Source organism: Lampetra planeri, chromosome 7, assembly GCF_965212315.1.
Source record: "Lampetra planeri chromosome 7, kcLamPlan1.2.h2, whole genome shotgun sequence".
NCBI classification, from domain to species: Eukaryota; Metazoa; Chordata; class Hyperoartia; order Petromyzontiformes; family Petromyzontidae; genus Lampetra; species Lampetra planeri.
Window position 1 is genome coordinate 14,408,964 of NC_136113.1, and position 21,210 is coordinate 14,430,173.

At 46.9% G+C, this 21,210-nt stretch overlaps 1 protein-coding gene across 1 annotated transcript; it reads right to left on the reverse strand.

Annotated features, from left to right (window-relative positions):
• Positions 1-1,040: 1,040 nt before the first annotated feature.
• Positions 1,041-9,802, reverse strand: LOC144720047 (S-geranylgeranyl-glutathione receptor P2RY8-like). Its single transcript, XM_078596485.1, has 2 exons — positions 9,650-9,802; positions 1,041-5,477 (listed from the first exon to the last, which is right to left on the reverse strand). Exon 2 carries the CDS (start codon positions 5,462-5,464, stop codon positions 4,355-4,357), a length of 1,110 nt encoding a protein of 369 aa, XP_078452611.1. The 5' UTR covers positions 5,465-5,477; positions 9,650-9,802; the 3' UTR covers positions 1,041-4,354.
• Positions 9,803-21,210: the final 11,408 nt, after the last annotated feature.

Sequence of the window (21,210 nt, forward strand, 5' to 3'; positions counted from 1 at the left end):
ATTTGTTTCTCTTTCCTATACTTTTCACTCATATCGTGTTTTTGTACTGTTTGTAGCTGTAACGTTCTGACCCACTCTCTACTGTAAATATCTGAAAAGAGCTTTATTGCTCATCGGATTTTTCCAGTATAAATAAATATTGAGATTAGAATGTGGGTTCCATCTCTAAGTGATATGCAATACATATTGAGTAGATGTGTAACTCGGGGTGAAGTGATCCAACCCCCCTTCCACGACCCCATCCCGGAACGATTCAGGACTTAAATTTTGATCAACAATTAATCTAATTTTTTTTTATTACATTCAGGTGAATGGTACAGTAGGCCAGACGGTTCAATGATCAGTGTGCTGCCCTTGCATTGCTGAGACCCTTGATTCAAATGCAGACAGGTGAGTCGGATATTAAAACCGGGTTCTTAAGTGTCATGAGATTATGGCCTCCATTCACCAATGATTACACACAAAAAAAAACCTTACATTTTCTTGGAAATGCACTTGGTTTGACAACAGTCTAAACCGGTTTGACTGTCAAGCGACGAATAAATTCTCCTCTGTGGCAGAAGGGTATAGAAGGTGCTGCTGCCACACTCCTGCGTTGACCTGTGGTCACTTAAAGGGATGGCAGCAGTTGTTCTTTGATATCCACTGCCACGGGCTGCTCTCTACCGGAGAGAGACGCACTGCTCCGAGGGATCTGAATGGATTATTTATCTCTGGACGGCGACACTGACATTACAAGAATTGTTTTAACATTGTGGGGAAAAAAAGACAAAAAATATCAAACCGTGGGGGGTGGTGAATGGGAGTCATGTGAACCCATGACATGGAGCGTGTAAGAATCGAGAAACAAACCTTTATTGTGAAACGCCATTGACTCCAACATGTGTTTGATTTTCAGTTTGATAACTTTTTGACTGATCTCATATGTTGCATTAAAATTTGATTCACGCCTTTCTTTCAAGCCGAAACCCATTCTATTGTTCATTCTTCACTTCCTTGATCTTAAAATTAAACATTTAAGAAAATTGACGAAATAATCGTGACATTTCATTGACTTTTATTTGGAAACAACGATTACGACCTATATCTATAAAAACAACATCGTAAGAAATATAAAAACAGTTGCTTGATACTTATTGAGCAAAAATGGTACGTGAACAAAATACAGTTCAGTGCATAAATACAGTATGTGATGTAACCGCATCGGTTGGCATTTTAATCTCAATGTTAAATACGGTGTGTTAAAAAAAGTTATAAAAAGTCGGAATTGCTCATATGAGTTAGGACAAGATATACACATCCTGTTTGATAGCCTTGAACCGGTGGTGAAAATGCCACGTTCCTGTGGCAGGAGCATGGCGATCCGCAGGGGAAGCATTATTGACCGTCTCTCAAAGTGATACTCATTGCATCAATTCCAAAGGGACGACATACATACATATTCTCATATCAAAATGCATAATCGAAGTCAACATTGTATTTGGCAACACATCAGAGAACGTGACATAGCATAAAACATATGCAACATATGTGTAACAACAATACAAATACGTTTGTAAAAAAAAAATCAGTTGAAGTGGAATAAGTGCTTAAATGATATTCACCCCTTAACTGTGCGCTACATTAAATATGGCAGTGGCTGTACTGGATGGGAGAAGGGGGTGAATGGGTGGGGGGGGGTGCAATTGCCCCCTGCCCCCCAATTGGAGCAGGGAGATATGTTTCCAAGGTCAGCCCTGGACAACGCTCAAAATGACACCGGATTAGCACCCATGAAGAAGACACGCCGTTCTTCGTAGCTGCTCGTAGCCGTGGAGAGGACTGCACCGGTTTGTTCAGAGTTCCAGCAGCAGCAGCAGCCACCGCCACCCTCAACTGGCTTTCGCAAGAGCTTCGTGAACAGTGGTGACACGTTTCATAAAGTACATTTAATTGGGCAAAAAGCAGTCGCGACAAGAGCTATTCTAAATACATCATCTCCCATTGTGTATTTACATTTCTCTTCCCACAGCCAGACACCGTGTGACTTGTGCGGCAATTGAGAAACAACTCAATTGCTATGTTTTGCATTCCAAACTTTTGATTAGAAACGCCATTAAAAGTGCATCGTGGGGTAATAATCTGCGCTGTGGCACATGAAGACAACGGTCGTATAACCGTAAAGCATTTTTTTGTGTTTTTTATTAAAACACTTTTTTTGGTTCTCTTTGCTATTCAAATTTCCAAGAAAGCGTTTAACTCAACAATTGTCGGCAGCGTAAGTAGCGCTTAAATAAATCCCCACACCCATTGTGGCAGCCATGGCAGGACGAAAGGACTCCCGTTACGTGTCACTTTCCCATATAAACTCACGCCTCCGATTAGCACGGTTGGCTACGTACCGTGCGAAATAAGTTCAACATACATACGCCTGCACCCGTACTCTCTAACCCTCCCTATCCTCACCCTTCACCCTTCAACATCCAGATCAACGCAGCCGACTCGTGCCGGTCTGGGGTCAAAAGGTCCCCACGTGATCATTTCAGGTGGCGGTCCTGAGGCCGTGTGAGAAATTCCACACTCCCATGATGGAGGGGGCCGTCTCTCCACCAAACAACCTTAGTTGATTTTCCATTAAAACGATACTCGTTTTATCACCCACGGAGGGATGATGGGTTTAATTGACTCTCAGCTGGGATAATGTGGCATGCCCCCGGTTTTCCACGTGAAAGAAAAAAAACACTTGACAGTCTGGTACTAGCCATGCGGCCAATTCATCTCGTTGAGCGGTCTGCTGAATTGCCAGGATTCAGTCTGTGTGGTCAATTCAACTATTCCTTCAGTTTAACGCGCACACACACAAGTCGGTGCGTGCGTCGTAAGCATCAATTGTTCTCAATCGGTGCATCGTCGCATGTCTGTTTGTGTGAAATAGCCAATGAGGTGTTCAAAAATTCCTCCCGTAATAGCAGGAATCCATGAGTTCCGTAGGATTAAAGATGTCAAGGTAAAGGCTCAGCCCTGCATTGTCTAGCTCTTGCTGCCGCTGGTGGATGGACCTCCACGAGAGGGTATTGATAATTCACTGGTCAATCAAAAAAAAAACATTTTTTTATGGCCTGGATTTTTGCAGCTGTTTTAGACTAATTTCAGGGTGCTGATTCCAAATCTGATCTCAGATTTGCTCTATCACATCATTTTTATGCTATCGGCATACCCCATTTTCATTGATTTTACCCGAAATTAACTCTGTCACTTATGATTGCAAGTTGTTGCGAGTCAGTGACTGCTTTAGCGTTAAAATATGGTGCTGTATTTTTAGGATAGTGTGTTTATAATAGCATTTTATGTAGATATCCACATTTATTTCATAATTTTCTTCTGCAGTTTTTATTGAAAATGCAATATTTGATATCTCGAAAACCTGATGTGATAGACAAAAACTGATTTGTAATCAGCACCCCAAAATTACCTTAAAACCGTTGCAATACCTTATGCCAGAAAAAGTGTGTTGACCAGTGTAATGAGTATAAGAACATTTTACTCGTTGTCAGTATTGGACAGTGGGCACGTGGTACTCTGCACGTGAACCATGGTCCAGCATCCCTGGGCACACCTAACTTGAATTAAGAACAACAACAAAAAAGTCCTTGATGTTTCTGTTCTTTGAATGCTGACATTTTGCTACATTCGTTTCATAAAAACTGCAGGAAATGTTTTTTTAATCTGACTTCCACATTGTACACGGCTGCATATTGCTTGCGGTTTTATGACTAACAGAACAAGCAGCTGCCTGCAAAGACTGTAGTGGTAAGGGCTCGTGATTTAAGATAGCAATGAAAGGTTATGAGCACCCTTTCACGTAAAACCATGCTTTAAAATCAAATAAAAATGACATTTGAGAGAGATTGAAACAATTTAAGTTAATTCCATGGTTTTACTGCACTTAAATTCAGTTTCTCTTCACTTATTTTTCTTTGTCCCCATGAAGATCTCGGGCCAGATTAACATCTCAATGGGACGGTGGATGGGAAGGCACATTCGCAAACACACAAATGAAGCCCACGATTTTTTTTTTGCTAACAGTCTGTGAGCAAAGCTGTAATTGAGATTTGAAATCACACGCACAATTATGTTTTGCACGTCCGATGCAGGTAGTGACTGCTTTGTTTACATGGGCTAAATGCTGCTACTTTTCCAAATCCATAAAAATCCCCCTTCATAAACGTAATCCTGTTTTTTTTTTCCAAACCAAATATTGGCAATTCGAACACAGCTATCATTCCCGCTTACCCTTTAACCACTAACCCCGCGCTTGACGCGCCCCGTTTTCTGTCACTACGAAAGAAACCTTCCCCGACGGCCGCCGATAATCTCACAGGCTGCTCACGGACACCGACGACTTCTTGATGGACGAAGACTCATCGGACCTGCGCGCCGCTCCTCCGGCGCGGGCCAGGCTGGGCTTGCCCGCTTCCGAGAAGGAGCGGCTCACCTCGTCGCCGGTGCGGCGGCAGCGCAGCGCGGAGCGGAGGCGCCGACGGAACTCGGCCGAGGCGCAGTAATAGACGAGCGGGTCGAAGCAGGTGTTGAGGCTGCTGAAGGCCAGGCACAGCTTGTAGACGCCGTAGAGGTTGCTGCCGCCGGCCACGCGGTGCATCAGCGAGTGCGCCAGCAGCACGCAGTTGCAGGGCGCGAAGCAGGTGACGAACGTCGCCAGCACCACCACGGAGAGCTGGGCTGCGTGGCGGCGCACGTGGGCGGCCCCCTTGCTCGCCGCGGCACCACCGCCGCCGCCGCCAAGCAGCAGCGAGCGGATGATGGCCAGGTAGCAGAAGACGGTGACGGAGAAGGGGACGAGGAAGACGCACGCGAAGAAGACGACGCAGTACGTCTGGAAGAACGACACCACCGAGCCCATCTTGGGGAAGACGTCGTAGCAGGTGGTGATGCCGAGCTGCGGCACGTCCATGGTGAGCTTGATGAAGTTCAGCGGCGAGGCGAACAGCAGGATGATGACCCACGTGCAGGTGCTGGCGGCCACGGCGGTGCGAGCGCCGCGCAGCCGCTGCGCCCGGTGCGGGTGCACCACGGCCAGGTAGCGGTCCACGCTGATGCACGTAAGGAAGAAGATGGAGCAGTGGGTGTTGAGGTAGAGCAAGGTGGTGACGAGGTGGCAGAGGGGGCGCCCGAAGGGCCAGTCGTTGCCCCGGAGGTGGTACGCGATCTGCAGGGGCAGGAAGGCGAGGAAGAGGAGGTCGACCGCGGCGAGGTTCATCATGTAGATGTTGGTGGACGACGGCGACCTGCTCGCCCGGATCCTGCCGCAGAGCATCCAGAACGCGGAGACGTTGGTCGGTAGGCCCACGAGCAGGATGACGATGTAGATGGCGGGCAGGGCCATCGTGGTGAGGCGGCCCGTGAGCACGCTGGCGGTGAAGTCGTCCAGGGTGACGGTGCTGTTGGAGCTCGAGTTGTCCGTCATCGCGGCGATCCGTCTGCGGCAGGGACGAGTGGCCGGGCGACGGAGGTTATATACACACACGCATACACACAAGATGCAGCCAGATGACGAACAACTGGTCTGCGTTTGTAACACCTACACACTCGTGGCTTCCTGCTTCCGCATAAAACCACTGCTGTTAATTAATTTCCTTAACACAAAACACATCTAATCTTTAACACGTAGGCTTTCGCGACCAATGTAGAGGGTTTTTTTGGGGTTATATCGCGTAAATATATAAATGTGTCGTTAAAACCCGCCACCACCCGACACAGCCAACTAGTAAGGGTTGTCACGTAAACAGAACTTGGCCAATTCGTCACTAGTACAGCACACCGGTGTGTTGGAGAGCCAAGCCACAACATTTACAATCTGAGTACAACGTTTCGCCAGTAATTACAACCAGCTTCATCAGACGACAGCCAGATTTATGGTGACCCCGCAGCTGCGCTCGTGCACAATGTGGGGACTCCTCCACTTACGAGCGAGTTAGGCTCCTGAGGTCTGTTCATAGGTCGATGTGTGCGTAAGTCCAACTTTACTCCTGTCGTCGATTCCAAACGTGTTGTACGCCGTGTTCACTCAACACGGGGAATGGCTTTAAAATTTGTATAATCTCCTGTAGATGTAGATGCCACCCGTTATTCATGTTCTGCAAATGTAGATGCCACAACCGCCATCTATTGCGTGGGGGTTGAATTTACGAGTCTCGGCCGGAACGGGCAACTGGACGTATGGGCAGCTTTGTTCGTATCTCTAAAAGTTCGTAAGTCGAATGTCCGTAAGTATAGGAGGCCCCTATCTTCTCTACGAACATCTGTCCGACGGTTTTCATTTTCCTAACACGTTGCTCTCTCGCTCGCCTTGTGCCTCTTTGCTTCATCGCCGTGATCCTCGACCCGGCCTTCAATAACTGCACGAGCATCTTAACTTTGCGGCTGTGTCCCCGTCAACAATTATAAACAAAAATTCTTCAGTCACCCCTTTGTGGTGCATGGCCCTTGCGCTTCTCTTGTTTACGTTCAGTCCAACTCTGCAGCCGTCACCGTTAAGTCGTTACAACAAGCGGTGCGATCGTAATATGTATTCAACAAACGCGTGAGTTCTAGATTTGAAGCTTTCGTGACTGCAAGGATGCATACTCTTTGTTTTTTTCGGTAAAGTCACGTAGGTAAAACAATCAATTGATTAAAATAAATGAAAAAACAACTCAATTAAATCACGACGTTTCGGAGGCAACACAAGCTGGATGAGGGCCGCCCCCCCCCCCAATGCCGCGCCGTGTCACGTGACTCTTGTGACCATACTTCACCACGCTGGTCAAGGCGGGAGGAGCATGGACGTTGGAGCAAATAGTGCCATAGCAACAACGAATTTATTCTTTATATACAGGGCGCTTCAAAAATATGTTAACACTTCCGACAATTTGCGACAATACCGCAAGAAATGTGCCTCCGTGCTCTGGAGACCACCTGGAGAAGATCCCAGGCACGCGTTGACAATGATGGCGAACAAGTTGGAGACTCGTTGACTTTTTGAAGCTCTTAACATCACATTTGTTATCATGGCACAGTGTAGTATTATCCCTTCTTATTCCATTAAAAACGATAACCCATGTAAGTGTTAACATTTTTTTGAAGCCACCCTGTATTAGTGACCCAGACTCAATGATTGTGCACCTCGTTAACGTTCCACGATGCGTCACGTGCCATGTGTCACCGTGACGCCACACCCTTTCGGCAGGAAAGAGCCAGGAAGGTCATTGCTGGATCGCCAGAGGGAGGAATTTTTTTTTGTACGACCAGTGGAAATGTTGTCCATGCAAGTGGTGTAATCTCTCAACCAGACTCCTTCACATCCTTCATTGGGCGCTGGAGACCTGAACAAGTCAACAGCATGTGTTTCCACCTCCCCACCATCCTCTCCGTAATTAGTGTTGGATGTGCAGCGCTACAACCCACGCAGTGTAATCTCACGTGTGTGGTTATCGAAATGGGCAGTTTCCAGCGTGTGACCAGAAACAATATGAAACTATGTCTGAAACTGGCGATGGGTTTCTCTCGTCTGAATTAGACGTCGTTTTTGTTTTGTTTGTTCGGTCTGATGGATTCGTCCGTGCAGCCGTTTTGAATTTGGTGCATTCCACCTCCCTCCGTATGTGTACCCATCAACTAACATGTGTAATAACAGTGAAAAGTCACTTTTCTAAAAGCGTTATTTTTTTGCGGAAACATTCTATTTGATTTAAAGCTGCGCAAATGATCGATGACAGTGGCTTGAGAAGTTCTAAAGAAAAACTGTTGCGTGTCCCGTGACTTTATCGCGACTCTGAGCGGTGATGATTGGTGCTGAGACGGGCTTTAGAAATTCCGCACAATCGCTGCTCATTTTATTACCCCAGAAAGGGCGATCGGTTCAGTAGACCATCCTTAATGATTTTCATTTACAACATTTCGACTGTGAGATTGGCATTTCTCTACAGCACCGACTATGAATAATATTTTTTTCCGTTAAAATGCCGTCAAGCTCTACGCGGTGAGGGTGGAGCGGTGGCACAGTGCTTGGCGCACTGCACTCGCGAGTTTGATTTCCGGCCACGAGTGATATCTGAACCGGGCCCTGGGCCCCTCTTCACCAATCTGCATTGCCCAGCGTGGAGAAGTATGGTCAAATAACCATCGTAACCCACACAGCACGGCGAGGCCTTCAAACAGCAATGGATTGATAGAGGGATTGTGCTTCATATCATACACAACATCATTGTCTCCCACCATTCAAAGTGCTCTCCTACACTTGTTTGAGCATGTCTATTTTATGCACTCAAATGAGTCACATTACTCACTTCAATCGTCACCATCCTCGACTCTTCACATTGCAAACCGCATCCCGACGGCAACAAAGCATCGCCCGTTATTGGAAATTCACTTTCAGGATAACAAAAAATGTATCCACTGACTCACTGGTCTAGCCTTGTCTTCTCTAAAGTAACCATGCAGAAAGTCATCCGTGTGTATCGCTCATGTACGGCTATGATTAGCACGGTTGGCTACGTACGGTGCGAAAGAAGTGCAACATGCATACATGAGTTGCTCTGTTCGATGAACAACCGAAACGAACAACCACGGGCTTGGCACCTCTCTGGGCAACGACCTCCACAATTACGTGGATCTCCGTGTCCTCTCTGTTCACATCTCTGCGTGTCTCTCTCCGTGTCACCTCAATGTATCTCTCCTGTGCTGTGTGTGTGTCTCTGTCTCTAAGAGCGTCTCTTCTCCCCGTCAGCACGCGGCCTCGCTTAGTGTCGACGCGGTTCTTACATTAGAAAGACGCCACCATCACCCCATCTGACCACATCATGCCAAAGCTGTGTGTCCCAGGGATAGCCTTTCAGCTACGCATATGAATTAATGGCACACGCTTTGCTTCTCGTACATACACATCACGCGGAGAAATCAACTAACTGCTCATGGTTTTCGAGGTCACAGGCGGGCAGTGACGAGCACACCTATTCATATTCACGAGTGAGAGAAGCTGACCCAAAAATTGTAATTCCAACCGTCTCCCCACGGCAAGCGGCGGAACGACCAGGCACTTAAAAAAAAACACGGCACCTTCCAGTGAGAGCAGAAGCCACAGGTATTAACAGTTGAAGGTAGAAACCTGAAACTGCCCAACCCAATGCCTGTGCTTGCCTGTACAGTACCGTAGTTGCTGTTTTTTTCATCTCTCGAAGCCCTAAAACATTCCAACATTGGCGTTACAGTAAAATGTGAGGGTGCAGCCCTGCAATTGCTCGCTCACGTCACTGGTGGTGGGAGGGCCTCCACTACAGGTAGCCCTATAGAGGGCCTCTTTAGCGGGGTACTTGGCCTACTCTTCCATACTGGTCACACTGGGACACAACTGGCAACCACTGGAATCCACGTCCGGTGTGCCGACCATCACACGATGGCAACATCCCTAAGCATTACAGTACGTCGCATTAAGTATTACAGTACTCGCTGCTGACTGAGGTATCAGACGGATATGTGAACATCCACAGCAATTGACAGTTACAGCACCATGCACCAACATTGCGCCGGGTGTGGGCGGTCGACCGGCTACGATGGGATGAGTGACGGTCAGAGATATACGACGTAGCACCGCGCTTGAAAGTAGGTACAATACCTGCGCTCCCAACGTGCAGGTGTCACCTTCTGGTCGATGCCACGGAAAGTCAACTTCCAGGCGTACTAGCAGCGGTGGAGTCTCTTCTTCGCGCCTTCTTTCACCTGTGAGGCTGGCTGCATCAGTGATCACACGGATTACTAGCGCCGGTTGCCGATGATCAAAGGGGCTGTCTATGGCTCGGATATTAAAGCTTTCGTCAGCCCACGGGGAGGGAGGGAGGGATATGCATGTTACAGCCTGCCTTGTTTTTTTCGCCCCGAAATATTTGAGCAAAGGGTCTCAATGTCTCTTCCTCACGCACAGTGGACTTGCAAAGCGGTGGTTTGCCCGTTCGATCTCCCGGCGGGGACGTTAAAACAATGGTACAAGTCTCTTAAATCCGACTAACCCCCACCATCCCACCACCCCACCACCCCCCTCCGCATCTGTCCGCCCAGCAGTGTGAGGTGCATGTGCACATCACACTTTGTCGAGCGGCAGGTCGTGTGTGGTGGGGTAAAGTGTGGGTCCTGCCACCTCTGCCAAGACCTCTGGATAGCTTCAAAGAGTTGGCCAAACGCCCTCTCGAGGGACTCTGTAAAACTCTCTTGAGTGAATAAGTAAAAAATACATAACATCCAACGTTTCGGGCAATGACCCTTCATTGCATATAGAGAGGCCAAAAAAGGTGATCAGGACAATTACCTTTGGGCCAATCGCCCTTTAACCTCTCCCTAAGCACGACCTCTCTGGCCGATGTGCCGTGCAGAAAAGTCATTGGCCAAAAAGTTGCCCCCTATTATGCACTGTTTCTTTGTGAGGAAGTGTTATTGACAAATGTGTTGAGTTGTTGTTATTGTTGTTGTTATTCGTGCGTGTGCACCTCATCCAATGCAGTTATCACCAACAATACTATATTACATTTATTTTAGACTTAAAACTTTCGTGACTGCAGGAATTCATATTCTTGGTTCTTTCGGTAAAGTCACGTAAATAAAAAAGAGTAATATAATAAGAAAAAAATAAGAAAATAAAACTAAGAAATTGAGAATAATGAAATTAAATAAACCACGACGGTCTTCATCAGGCGGAAGGCCGCTTGTGTTGCGATCGAAACGTCGTGGGTTTTTTGCTTTTATTATTCTCTATTTATTATTATTAGTTTATTATTTTTTATTTTATTTTAAGTTTTGATGTTTTGTTTTCTATTTACATATTTATGTTTACGTTTTTTGTTCTGCCTGGAGCGAGGGACGTACAGTCACGTGCGAAGCACGTGCGGGTTTACTAGTTTATATAAGAAACAAAAGTGGCATGAGGGTTGTGAACAAAGAAAGAGAGAGAGGGGGGGGAGGGGATCAGGACGCGGGCACGCTGGGAGAGACGAGGGACAGGGCTAAGGCAGACGAGGTGGAGGCGGAGGAGGAGCGTCCTGGCGATGAGAGAGAGAGAGAGAGGGAGGAAGAGGAGGGGGAGCGAGGCGGTGAGGAACGGGAAAACACTGCCGACACTACACCGCGTGAGGCAAAGACCGGAGCGTGGGTGAATCGAGTTGGGCCCACGGCATCTTCCTCGTATCGTGGGCGCGCTGCGCGACAAATTTGTTTTCGATTACTCGGGTGCGTTTGGAAATTTGTTTCCAGGTACAAGCGTGTGACAATGAACTCTGCGAACCGGATTCGACGGCTTTGATCTCGGTGGTAGACGTGCCAGTGACGGGAATCGCAAGTCCAGTGTGCGCTGCACCATTTCTGCACGGTAGCATTATGAAAAAAAAACGGTACGAATTAGTAAATCCACTTCTAGGATGAAAACCTCCGCACAACGTGCGGTTCACGTGGGGTGATTGAACCCGCGAGATGAACTTTGCACAAGGCAAACCTCGACCTTGCACAATGTTTGGAAAGCCGAACGGGGACTGCACAAGAATTTCACAAACACCTCGCGAAAGATCCGACGCAGAATTTCCCCGAACTTCGATCTTCCGTTCGAAGCCGGCGCACCACAACCCCTAAAACCCGCATCCACTGCACGTTGAACTTCCTTTGCGGCACCGTACGTAGCCAACCGCGCTGATCGGAAGTGCGGATACTCGCTGAACGAATCGAAAATAAGTAATATAAAGTAAAAACACTTTTTTAAAAACACGCTTTTATGAAATGTACTAGTAATGGCAGAACTCCACGACTCCAGGTAGTGGCCCCGAAGCTTGCCATAACGTAAGGGACCGTGGCCAATTACAGCCAACGTCAGTTGATCGTGGACAATTAGACTCAAGCCAAAACATAACATATACAAAATAATGTTTAAAAAAATATTTTTTATGATAGAATATAGTATTGTCATCAGTATGACATAAGTATACCAAGTTTGCAGTCGATACCACATTGGTAAGTGGGTTAAAATTGAGTTACACGATTTGAGGATACAACAACGACAACAACGACAACAACAACAGACAGAGTGAGTTAAATGAAAGCGTGTAAAAACACATTCTCCAGCAGTGTTGCGACCTGTGGTCAACCCAGACCAGAGACCGTGTAAGGGATCACGACTCGGAGGAGGAGGAGGCATCATCGTCGCAGCGATGTACGACTCCCGCTACTCCTGGAACAATCATCTGTCGCAACCACCTCCGTTGAAATTAAATCGTTTCTCGACATCCACATCAGCCAAACGACGTTAGTTATCGGATCATGCTTTGTTCCTGGTGCAGAGTGGTGGGGGGAGGCAGAACCGGTTTAGATTAATGTGTTTGCTGGTGATCGCTGAAAGTGGAATGCAAACTTTGGTCAATGGGTCACAGCTAACTTTGCTAACCACTCTGCCACCGATCCCACGGAAAACATTGCACGGTTTGATTGGCACTCTTGGCATTTTCTCTCTCTCTCTCTCTAAATATCTGCTATTCTACTCCATTTCAAAAACATTACACAATGCTTTCATATGTACCACAATTAATCTGCTGTTCTCGCATGCAGCTCCAAGTCTACATTGTCACTTCGCCTAGATGGATGCGTGTTCAGCTATCATAATAATCATTTTATAAAGCGCATTTCATACAAATGGAAGCATATCGCGATGCCTCCACTTCTCATGCTGCCAGCCAGGGAAATGGCACCTCCTCGACCCCCCCCCCCCCAAGGGAAAAGAGGTTCCACAACAATCTGTGCGGTGATCCACCAGCCCTCGCTGCCTCCACAGTGCTGGATGACAGGCGATCACGTGCAGCAGCAGCAACACAGCATCCACCCCGATCCGTGTGTTTCCACCAGCTGCTGTTGCCGGCCCTGCCAGCAGTCAAAGGGTTAGATTAATTTTTAAAGTGCGTGTCAGTTCCCGGTGAAGGTAATCCACATGAACTGCAGTGCACGAATGTGGGGAAATTCTTGGTATTGCCATTTCAAGCTAAATGACCTCAATGGGGGTTTTTGTGTGTGTGTGTGGTACTGCGTTTGTAGCGGTGCACACACACAAATAAAAAAAGACTCTGCACATTCGTCAACCACACGGCCCCAAAGAGGAAAAGTACACGTGCGACGTTTGAAGCAATGGTCCTACTTCATACCTAAAGCGTCACCTATTATGTACGGTGTATTTTTGTTCCATCTCTTGGGCAGTGTTATTGACGAATGTGTTATGGTCAATGATCTCACCGGACATTCCACGAAGAGAAGCTTCGAGACTGGGGCATCGATTAAATTGCGACAGGATGAACTCCCTTTGCTCGCAATCTTTAAGAGTTAAAGGGGCTCACGTCATGGTCCTTGACTTCACCGTCAGAAGACTCCCGGGGTGCATAGCTTCACACGTGCGGTGCCGAGTCGGACGAGCTATTAAGGAATTATTGTACTCGCGGCGCCTTGCCAATTGCTTTTGCACTCCAATTATAATTGGGTGATCCTGTTGGCACATACTGTTCGAACGTGGGGGGGGGGGACCTCATGCAAAGACCGGGTTAGTGTGGCACGGTGGCGAGATGTTAACTACCTCGCCTGGTATACAGGAGCTCGTGGATTTTTTATCCCGATCCTGACGATGCCTGCTGTATATTTTGAAGTTGCATGTCTCTCTCCCCGTGGTCGCATAGATTTTTATCCGGGTCCTCCGTGTCCCCCCCCCCCTCTACATTTAGACTCAACATCGGGCGTTTTGAGTGTTTGGCTGCTATACGTTTCCACACGATAAAGGCCACTTTTCGTTGAGCCATCATTTGTAGCCAAGTCGCTTCTGAAAAAGATCTACATCGCTCAGTGGTGCCCTTAACCTGTTAAACTCAACATAAATTATATTCTTGGTTCTTTCGGTAAAGTCACGTAGAAGGGAAATAATAAAATAATAAAAATATTAAATAATACACATTCTCACGAAGTTTCGACTGCAACACAAGCAACAGCAGGTGCAGTCGAAACGTCGTGAGAATTTTTTTTGTTTTATATTATTATTATTTTTTATTTCCCTTCTACGTGACTTTACCGAAAGAACCAAGAATATGAATCCCTGCAGTCACGAAAGCTTTAAATAAAAATGTAAACATAAATTGTTTCATACTCTTTGCTTGTGTTGCGATCGAAACGTCGTGATCTATTATTTTTCTACCTACGTGACTTTACCGAAAGAACCAAAGAGTATGGATTACTGCAGTCACGAAAGCTTCAAATCAAGACAGAAATAGTTTCGTTTGAGCGAATCGGCGGTGCGATGCCTCCATGTTACCACCAGGAGGCGCTCTGTGCTCTCTAAAGACTTCACTGCCTTCCTGCCTTGTCACTCGTGAAATTAATTCACCCGGAGGAACCTGCGGGAGACCGTGAGAAAATTGGTTTGCGGAGGTGGAAAATGGGGGGGGGGGGGAGCAGTATTGACGACGGGCGTTGAGGGAGGAGGTTCTTTTAGAAAGATGACCTCATACTGGTGTCGGTTTTTTGTGTGTCTTCTTCTTCAAGTGGGTGACTCGTAAAGCCCTCGCTGACAAGGCGCGCGCGTGTCTGCATGTTCTCGTGTCAGGATCCCATTCATCATCGGCATCATTAAGCCAGATCATTCCACTGCTGGATGAAGGCCTGCCCACTTCGTCGCCTGCGATGTAACAATCCTGCACGAGATTATTTCATCGCTCCGTCTCCCCGGGCTACCGTCCTCTCCGCCGTGTCCCTTTCCTCAGCCGCCGCTCCGTTCTTATTCTTGGCCATCGCCCATTTGTCCTTTCCAGCGACGCGTCCTGCCCAAGCCTAATTTTCTGAACGGTTAGAATGATGCCATTGACCTGCGTTCAGATCTCTCATCCGTGTGGAGGTCAATGCAGTGTTCTTCACTCATTTTCAGAGGTGGCCCATCATCATCATCAGTGTGATGGCCGCCACACATTTGAAAGCACTGGGTTTTGACAGCACGATGATGATGAAGGGTGAGGGGGAGGGGTCATCATTTGTGTATTTTCGAGGCCCGCACGCCAGGGGCCACATTAAATGCCTTACAACGAAGGACGCTGGGTTAATGCCACCATGTTGGCGGCTGTATTTGGTCTTTTTGGTCGCTGGGGAATGGAGCATGCCGGGAAATGCCGACAATCATTCTGGAAGTTTTGGTTTATTTGCAATTTGTATTCCGATTTGTGTGCATAGATAAATATTTGTTACAACATGTAAAAGTATTTAGGGGCCGTCCATAAATAACGTCACGCGATTTTGGACGATTTTTGATCCCACCCCCTCGTCACACGGCGTCACAAAAGTCTGACCCCCCCCCCCTAGGTGCGTGACGTCATTATGGACGGCCCCTTATATATGGATTGTACCACGTGCCATGGATGTATGCGCTTGGCTTACGACCAAACAACCCCACACACTGCAGGGTGATTTGGTCGGGATAATGCTCTGATTTTTTTTTTAAGTTTCAGAAATCAAGAGGCCACGATTAGTCTCATACGCAAGTGACCCCGGGGCATTCGTCTGCCAGTAGCCAGTAGGGGGTGGTGAGGGGTGATGGTTGCTGTGTATAATCCCAGTTCAAACATTCGTGGCAAATTTTCGAACTTAACGCGATGGGCTGCAGTGCAGCGCCACGTGGTGATGGTACTGTAGCTCTCGTTGTACAGTACTCTCTCACGCCTATGCTCCCCGCACCCTGCAACCCACAACTGAGCAGCGCAGTTGAAGCCAAATCATCCCACCCACGATTCCCTACGGCACGAAGAGGCCCTAAGCCCAGCCGTGGCTTCATTAACAGGGCTGTTGTGTAACACGCAACAGGTGTTGTTGGGCACAGATGTCGCCAGTCATAGGAGGTCGACTGACAAGAAACCCCCGGGACCTGCTGCGAGCCTTCCACACTAGCCTGTACACCTAGCCTGGCACAAGCGCCGTGGTGACATCACTACTTACTGTGGCGAATGGCGGTTGTTTTTGTGGTTGCTCTTTAAGTGCATCGTTTGCCCCGAAATGTTATTACCAGATTCCTAAAAAAAAACGTAAACGTATTACCCCGTAAACGAAAGTGTTGAGATGTGAATCTGTAAAGCGTTTTGTTTAATATACACCCGTAGACTATTTGTTGAGCGTGTATAAAGATCCAATCACTGCGCTGTCACGGGATCAGCCCGCAATTACTGAACCCTTCCTATCTGCCATCTGTAGGGGACACAGATGTTGAGGGTTTCACGAGTGGTGGTGGTGGGGGCCTAGGGCCGAGGGGTGAAGAGGAAAATGTGACGATGGGGAAATTTGTTGGTGAAACTTGCTGCTGTTGTTTTTTTAAAAATCAAATGGTTCACTCTCAGTGGCCGTGGCTTTGTCAAACGGGTTATTTTGATTTTAAAAGTGCACATCTCCCAGCGGCTTCCAAATAATGTGGAGATGTCAGTGCGTACGAACATTACACGAGCAATAACACGTGAACCCACAGAGAAATTAGAAACATTCCCAATTACCATTGTTATCAGCCACGGTCAATCCCCGGCTATCCTGACATGCAACACTCCGAATATCGTTTAAAATCGTCTCAGGAATACTATGCTAACATATATATTAACTCATTTGTGAAATCCGAATTAACTACAGGTGGCTGATGCCCATATTCAAACCCACGATCTTTCAGCCTTTTCTTAATACATTCATGGCAGCCTATAACTACAATAAATATAATTCGCATTTGTACAGCGTATGAGATGCCGCTGCGTCGACGCTTTTGACGTGCAATGCTATCGGAATACAACGGCACTGATGTTCCGTATGACGCATGTCTTTTGCCAGAGAGGTGTGGAACACGCGGCATGTTTAACGGAGCATCTCTTCAACTCGAAGCAAAGAGACCCTCTCAAGGGAGAATCGCAGCGGCGGAGGCGTTCACAATTTTATTTTTTTAAACCGGCGAACGTGATGAATGATTACATTGAACGACCGAACAACAGGCCAGATAATCACTTCCCTCTTAAACTTTTCTCACACGTACAAGGATATATATACGGTATTTATAAAATTGAGATAAGCACGTGTTCTGTGTGAGACACTTAACAATATGCAGAACACGTGTTCTGCTTATCAGAACACGTGTTATGCATATCGGTAAGCGGTGGCGAACATCGGTAACCGAGTGACGCCTCAACCGGATCTTGGGGCGCCCTTTCACCCAACCTGCACTGACCAGTGTGGATAAGTATGGTCAACTAACGGGGGTCTCCATCCAGCAGGGAGTTGAAAATGGGCTATAAACATCACAGTATGGCCTCGGGGTAGCAGGTTGTGTCACTTGTTGTCGAGGTTCGCGGTTCGGATCTATCGGTCCCCCTAGTTATTACTCCGGGTGGAGTAACCTTAACGACGCGCCTCCTGTTTCACAGTGGACGTTAAAGATCCCTTGATGTCATTCGCAAGAGTGTGCCGTCGTGGTGCCCGGCGTCAGCGTTCAATTGTTGCCAAATTCGAAAATTTCCCGCACATCACTCAATTGGGATTATTCGCCGAAAGAATCTGTTGGCTACGTGCGGTGCGAAAGACGTTCAACGTACACACATACGGACCAATGCTCCAGGTCACTGCAGTATTGCAAATGCGACTCATTCTGGTCTCTTGTGTTGTCACCTGGTGAAACAAATAAACTTGTGACTTGAAAATCTTAAAATTCATCATCATCGTGTGCCTTGCTTCAGCTGATGAGCGACAATCATGCCAAACAAATGTCCACCCTGATTCGCTATCTATAGCTGGTATCAACTGTCTCCATCTATCTCACATTATGAACATAGCCGTCCCCAATGTTTGCTATTGACGCATTAATCAAATTTGAGAGAGAGAGAGCGAGCAAGAAGTTATGGAGCCCCATGCAAGAGTTGTAAGACAGGCATGATGACAATAATAATAATATGTCTGGCAATTTTGTCAATCCAATGCTGCACGAAGGCCTTCCCACGCGACACGTTGGTCACTGGGTGTTGTTTAACCATACTTCACCACACCAGTCAGTGTAAGTTGGTAAAGGGGGTGGGGGGGGGGGTCTCAACACTGGTTCAGATATCACTCAACATCGATGTCAGCCGTGGGCTGGGCTTAAACCCACGTTGCCGGAGTCGTATTGCGGTCCGCTAACCACCATTTCCACCGCTCCTCCCAACCCTATTCAGCAATGCCTTTATTTCAATCGGTGTATTGTTATCATCATCATCATCGTTATTATTATTGTTGTTGTATAAAACACACGCACATTCTCCTTCACGGCAGACATTATATATGTCCGGTGGCTGGAACAACTTTAATATAAACATGAGCACATCGCTCTCGATCCGCACGTGACGCAGACGCATTCCGGTGATCGTGTTCCCTGCTCATCTTCACGGGCAGAAATCCGAGTTGACTCTTAATTATTTCTGAAAATTGCCCATTGTCCCGAGTCTGAGTCAGACGAGAGAAGGGGGGAAAAAAATCCTTCCAAGGGTGACCGAGTCAGTCGAGGCCAATATCATTATCGTGCCCGGAGAGCAGAGCCACGGGAAGGTTTGATTGCCTAGAGGTCTAATATTTAAACTGTAGCCGTGTTTGTTCTATGCAGCTTATTGTTGATTGTTCTTTTTAAAGGATTGATGTATAACCCCGCTGACTGGTGATTGTTAACTTGGAGTGGCGTTTATGTATAAATGTATTCTGTCTGGAACGGCGCAGGGATGCTGCCCTCGTGCGTGTAAAGATTAGCACACTGGACTTTATTTAAGGTCAGAAGGTCGCTCGTTCGATCTCGCAGCGCAGGCAGTTAAAGCAATGGGTCAGTTTCTCGAATCGCCCGGCCTCTTGTCCATCCGGCAGTGGACGACAGTCGCTCGGCAGGCAACGTGCGTTTGGCGAGAAAGAGTCGGCCAAGATGTCCTCTAGAGGGGGCCCTCTAGAGCTCCCTCTAGCATTGGCCTCTTCTAGCAGCAGTGCCGTGAGCGAGCAATTGCAGGCCTGCGCCTTTACCTACAACGGCGCAGCGATTACAATACGAGCGAAGTGAAAGAAAAAGCGTGGGAGAGAGTGGAACGTTGGTAAATGTTCTTAGTACTGTTGTATATTTTGCCCATACTGCATCTAAATATTCCGCTTTACTTATATTATGTCAAAAAATGATACAGAACACTTTCGAGATGTTTAGCCCTCTGATATGTGTCCGGGTCGTACCGAGTGTTGTTCGGCACACTGCAAAAAATATATAACGTAGGAGTAACAACATTTCATTTTGACTTAAAAATTTCGTGACTGCAGGAATTCATGTTCTTGGTTCTTTCGGTAAAGTCACATAGAGAGAAAATTCGAATTAAAAGAGAATATTATTAGAAAATAATAAAAACAAAAAATCCACGACGTTCCGATCGCAACACAAGCGGTCTTCATCTCCGCCTGATGAAGACCGCTTGTGTTGCGATCGAAACGTCGTGGGGTTTTTGCTTTTATTTTGATTTTAATTGTAATTTTATTTTATTACGTATCTTTTTATCTTCTATCTCCGTGACTTTACCGAAAGAACCAATAATATATATCGTAACAACATTATCTAGCTAAACCAAATCATTTGAATTGAAGTCCTGCTAAGGCCTCTCTTTATACACTTGTGTAGGGTGCCATCGGTGGTTCGCTTTGCATAATCGCTAAATGGCAGCTGGCGAAACAGAGGCATCATAACTACCGATTGGCCGTGCTGGCAGTCGTTCCACGTAAGAGGACTCTCATAATTTACAAGCGAATCCTGACAGCGAGGGTTCAACACAGCAATCCTACACCGTCCCATTGAACCCTCACAACATCCGGAGTTCATTACATTTTCTCTGAGATCCTTACTTTTTTGTGTTTTACCGCTTCTTACTTGGGACACACATTTAGAACACACACACACACACACACAGTTGCTCTTCGAGCTGACGTGTTCTTCGGGTCGCGCCGCGCGTTGTTCGTCACGAGGTCTGACGTTTCGCTCCGCGTGCTTGGGGGAGCTTCCTCAAGGGACCGAATTCACGTGCTCGGAGATTCATCCGGAAATGGAAGTCTGTTCCAGAAGAAGCCCCCCTGCACGGCTCCCCGTGGGTTTGTGGGGCGAAACGTCGGACACGATACCGACCATCACATGTACGTATGTTCAACTTCTTTCGCACCGTATCTAGCCAACCGTGCTCATCGGAGGTGTGGAGGAAGAACAACAAAGTAAACACAAAAAGCTGCTCTAAAGAAATGAGTTTTCAATCTCGATGTAAATGTGCATAGCTCCAGTGGCTTCCTAATCACGGTAACGACCCAAATAATAACATCGGTGAGCTGTAGCTGCACGACCGTTAAACACAAAGACAACAAAAATCACCGCTTCTAATAGCGAGCAGAATTTATTTTATAAATGCGGGAAGGGTTACGGACGGACTGTGCTGTTGTAAATTTCCGCTTCTTTAAATTGGCTTCTTTTTTCTTCTTGTCTCTCATCTCCAACGGCAGCGCTCCCCCGTTTGGAGTCTCTCCTGTTGTAATCAATCTCTCCCGGGGCCTCATCAAACCCAGCAATTCATCACGGACGCCACTCCCTGTGCACCCGTGGGCATCATTTACACGTGGGGAGGAATCCCCTCGCCTCCTCCACAGGATCGCCGTTGGAATTCGCGGAATAGTTTTCGCTCGCGGCCGCATTATATAACGCGGCATTTTTGGTTCACTAGCGAAGGGATGGATTTGTGCTCCCGATATCAAATTGAAAACGTTTCTCTGCTCTCCCGCGCTCGAATCGGTTTCGAGGATCGTGAATAAATGTACGTGTGAGTAGAGATGTCATTTGTCATCATATATAGTTTTTATTTAAAGCTTTCGTGACTGCAGGGATTCATATTCTTGGTTCTTTCGGTAAAGTCACGTAGACGGGAAACAATAAAATAATAAAAAATATAAATATAAAACAATAAAATTATCACGACGTTTCGATTGCAACAAAAGCAATCATCATCAGGTGTGAAAACCACGGCAAGAAATTTTTAAAAAAGTGGTGTTTTTTTCTTAACGTTAAGAAAAAAACCCGCCACTTTTTCATGTATTATTATTATTATTATTTTTCCCTTCTACGTGACTTTACCGAAAGAACCA

Coding starts and splice junctions, on each gene's coding strand:
- LOC144720047 (XM_078596485.1), bottom strand. CDS start 5,464: ATGACGGACAACTCGAGCTCCAACAGCACCGTCACCCTGGACGACTTC.